Source organism: Vigna umbellata, chromosome 2 (genome assembly GCF_029865625.1).
Source record: "Vigna umbellata cultivar VRB3 chromosome 2, Vumbellata_1.0, whole genome shotgun sequence".
Lineage (NCBI taxonomy): Eukaryota > Viridiplantae > Streptophyta > Magnoliopsida > Fabales > Fabaceae > Vigna > Vigna umbellata.
Genome location: NC_142166.1, coordinates 19831618 through 19834539, shown reverse-complemented (window position 1 = coordinate 19834539; position 2922 = coordinate 19831618). Strand labels below are relative to the sequence as shown.

The 2922-nt window shown below is 29.7% G+C and overlaps 1 protein-coding gene across 1 annotated transcript; it reads right to left on the bottom strand.

Annotated features, from left to right (window-relative positions):
- Window positions 1-239: 239 nt before the first annotated feature.
- On the bottom strand, window positions 240-988 carry LOC148203564 (defensin Ec-AMP-D2-like). Its single transcript, XM_088107896.1, has 2 exons — window positions 793-988; window positions 240-703 (listed from the first exon to the last, which is right to left on the bottom strand). Exons 1-2 carry the CDS (start codon window positions 845-847, stop codon window positions 537-539), a joined length of 222 nt encoding a protein of 73 aa, XP_087964022.1. The 5' UTR covers window positions 848-988; the 3' UTR covers window positions 240-536.
- Between the last annotated feature and the right edge of the window lie 1934 nt (window positions 989-2922).

Below are 2922 nucleotides of genomic sequence, written 5' to 3'. Positions count from 1 at the left end.
TCTTCTATGGGTTTTTTGCTTTTGTGGTCAACTCGTGGGTTCATATCAAGTGTTAATGTTCTACGGGTTTCCAACTTGCATATGAAAAGTCCAACAACCTCCAACTTGGACTTCACAACATCGGAAACTGCCAGTAGGCCCATTTACTAATACTGGTCATGTCTCTACCCATGATTGTTTCAAAATTAGCGCGAATCATTTTTAGATACTATAAAATTTGAACATGTCACATATCTTCAAGAACAAAATACCAAATACATTATTTGACCTCAAAATTTTCGAACGAAAACATCTTAGTAGCACCAGAAGCAGCAACAATATTACAAGAAAGAAAGTGTAATTTCACTTCTTTTGGTGCCACGAAACGAAACATTCAACGCTAAAGCTGCAACATCAAGTTACAAACCAAACCAAAACACATGAAACCAACCCAACTGAACCTAGGCAAACATAACGGGTTAAGGGCTACTTATTCTTTCTGAATCCCAGAAACATTAACTTGAAAGAGCAACGAGAGATGAAATTGCATGGAGCAACTAACAGTGCCTGGTGCAGAAGCAGCGTCTACGAAATCCGCGACAGTGGCCACCAGTGAAGCCTTCAACATGGCAAACCGAAGCACAGTTTTGGTGGCTGACGCACATCCCCTTAAATCGATGGCTCTTTGACTCACAGTGTCTTCCCTCCGTTTGAACCATCATCTCTGCATTATCACAAACAAACACAGTTTATAATTACGTTCTTACTATCTATTCCTATTGAGTGGTATATATATTGCATGCACAAGCTTACCAGAAGCAAGGATAATGAGCAACATGAAGAAAAACCCGAATCGTGCCTTGTCCATTGCTGGTTTATGTACCACACTCTCACCCAGATCAATATAAACAAAAGGGTGTTACTCCCATCTATTTATAGCTAGTTGAGAAAGTAACAAATCGGTAAGTAGCAGAAATTTCTAAAACTAGACGTAAATCTAAGTTCATCCATGTTAGAGGGAAGTTACTAGAGATATTGGTTATTATTATACACAAAATATATTTTAGTCGTTTAAAGTAGGATTTGCTTTTAAAAAAAGTGAAATAAAGTATGATATTAGCGTACAATGTTGTGTCCGAGGAGTAAAATGTTGGTTAAGGAATCTGTTCACGTGAAAGGAGCAACCGACATGAGTGTCCAGGTGTAGCAGAAAGTGGTAGGTGAAGGACATGTATAATGCATCAAAAAAGGCACGTATTGTGGTAACCGCTGGAGAGTGTTGATTCTGGACAAAAAGTTTCAGAACACAAGAACTGCAAAGCTCGAAAGAGGAAATGGGACGGTGATGAAGATCAGAATTGAGGTTGCAATTTGTGTCAAAAGTGTGGTTAATATGTATGAGAGCTTTTCGATGTTTTTAAACTGTAATATATAATAGGCTAAAATCCTATTTTCACATCTGTTACCTATAAAAATTTCAATTAAATTTTTAATTTTTATTTAATTCAATTTAGTTTTTTAATTTTTAAAAATATTCTATTACATTCTTTCTATTAAATTAACGTTAGATTTAAGTTAAAATTTATATATCAAATTACTCAACTTAAAAGAACCTAAATATTCAAATGAGAAATGCAACTATCCTTGCGCTAACTGATTTTCTTAATTAAATAAATTTTTTTACAAAGATTAAATTAATGAAAATTTTCATACTTAGTCTACTTAATATATATATATATATATATATATATATATATATATATATATATATACATATATATATATTAGTAAAAAAAGTTCTAATGCGTTTATTATGCTTTGGTGATATTACGTAGTAAACACAAAAAAAGGGTTTTTATAGCAGGAGTCCTTGTCATATATTCTTAAAATTAAATATTTATAATTAAAAATTTAGAAAAAAAGTTTAATATTCAAATGAGAAGTGTACAACTATCTTAATGCTAATTGATTTTTTTAATTAAATAAAGAATAATGATACTTGAACAACATTTTTTGACAATATTTTAACACCATCTACGTGTTATTCTGTAATTGGTTTATGTTGGTGTTTATGATTATTATTATTGATTATAAAGTAATTTTGGACCAATTATAGAATGACACATAGATGATGTTAAAATGTTGTTAAAAAAATGTTGTTAAAGTATCATTATCCTTAAATAAATCATTTTCTTTACAAAGATTAAATTAATGAAGTTGTAGAGTCTAACAAATATATTCAAGATGTTATTTAGTATTATTAGTTTAAAGTGGTTAAATAATATTAACATAAAATATTTATCGGTCCTCTTACAGTAGAATAATGGTCAAATCTTTAGTAGTTTGATTATATGATGTATCGATATCATAAATATCCTTTTATATCCTATATCAATAAAATATATGATTAACTAATATATTATTATTATTATGTTAATTTATGATATATGTGGTAAAATTTTATTATTTATAGATATTCTTTTATGTTCTTTATTTTATAATATATTTTATGAGCTTAAAAGAATCTCTTTATATACACATTGTATCTTTTTAGGAAGTACAATTCATATTCATTACTCTATTATCATATATCCTAAAGTTTTCTTAGTGACATGAGCATTAGAGAGACTTTTATAAGGAATCTTCTTTTTTGAACAACGAAGGGATTATTAGGAGTGTTCAAGCGACCACTTGAATCTTGTCACCTGTCCAAACATTTACACTTTGGATCTAGTAAGAACATATGGTGTCCACTGTGGACTTAGGTAAAACTTGATTCTATATCTCCACATTTTATACTATCATTACCTTGCGTAAAGAAAATCATTACCATTGACACAATGATCTTATGTCTTATCATAAGCATTTTATAATCAAAATTTGGTAATGTCATTGAGGAGTGCTATCTTGACACTCCATATCTCTTTTATATTAAATATTTTA

Excerpts from the sequence above, each read along its gene's own strand:
- LOC148203564 (XM_088107896.1), bottom strand. The coding sequence starts at position 847 with ATGGACAAGGCACGATTCGGGTTTTTCTTCATGTTGCTCATTATCCTT. Across the intron at positions 704-792 it reads GCTCATTATCCTTGCTTCTG|AGATGATGGTTCAAACGGAG; the intron begins GTAAGCTTGTGC and ends GTGATAATGCAG.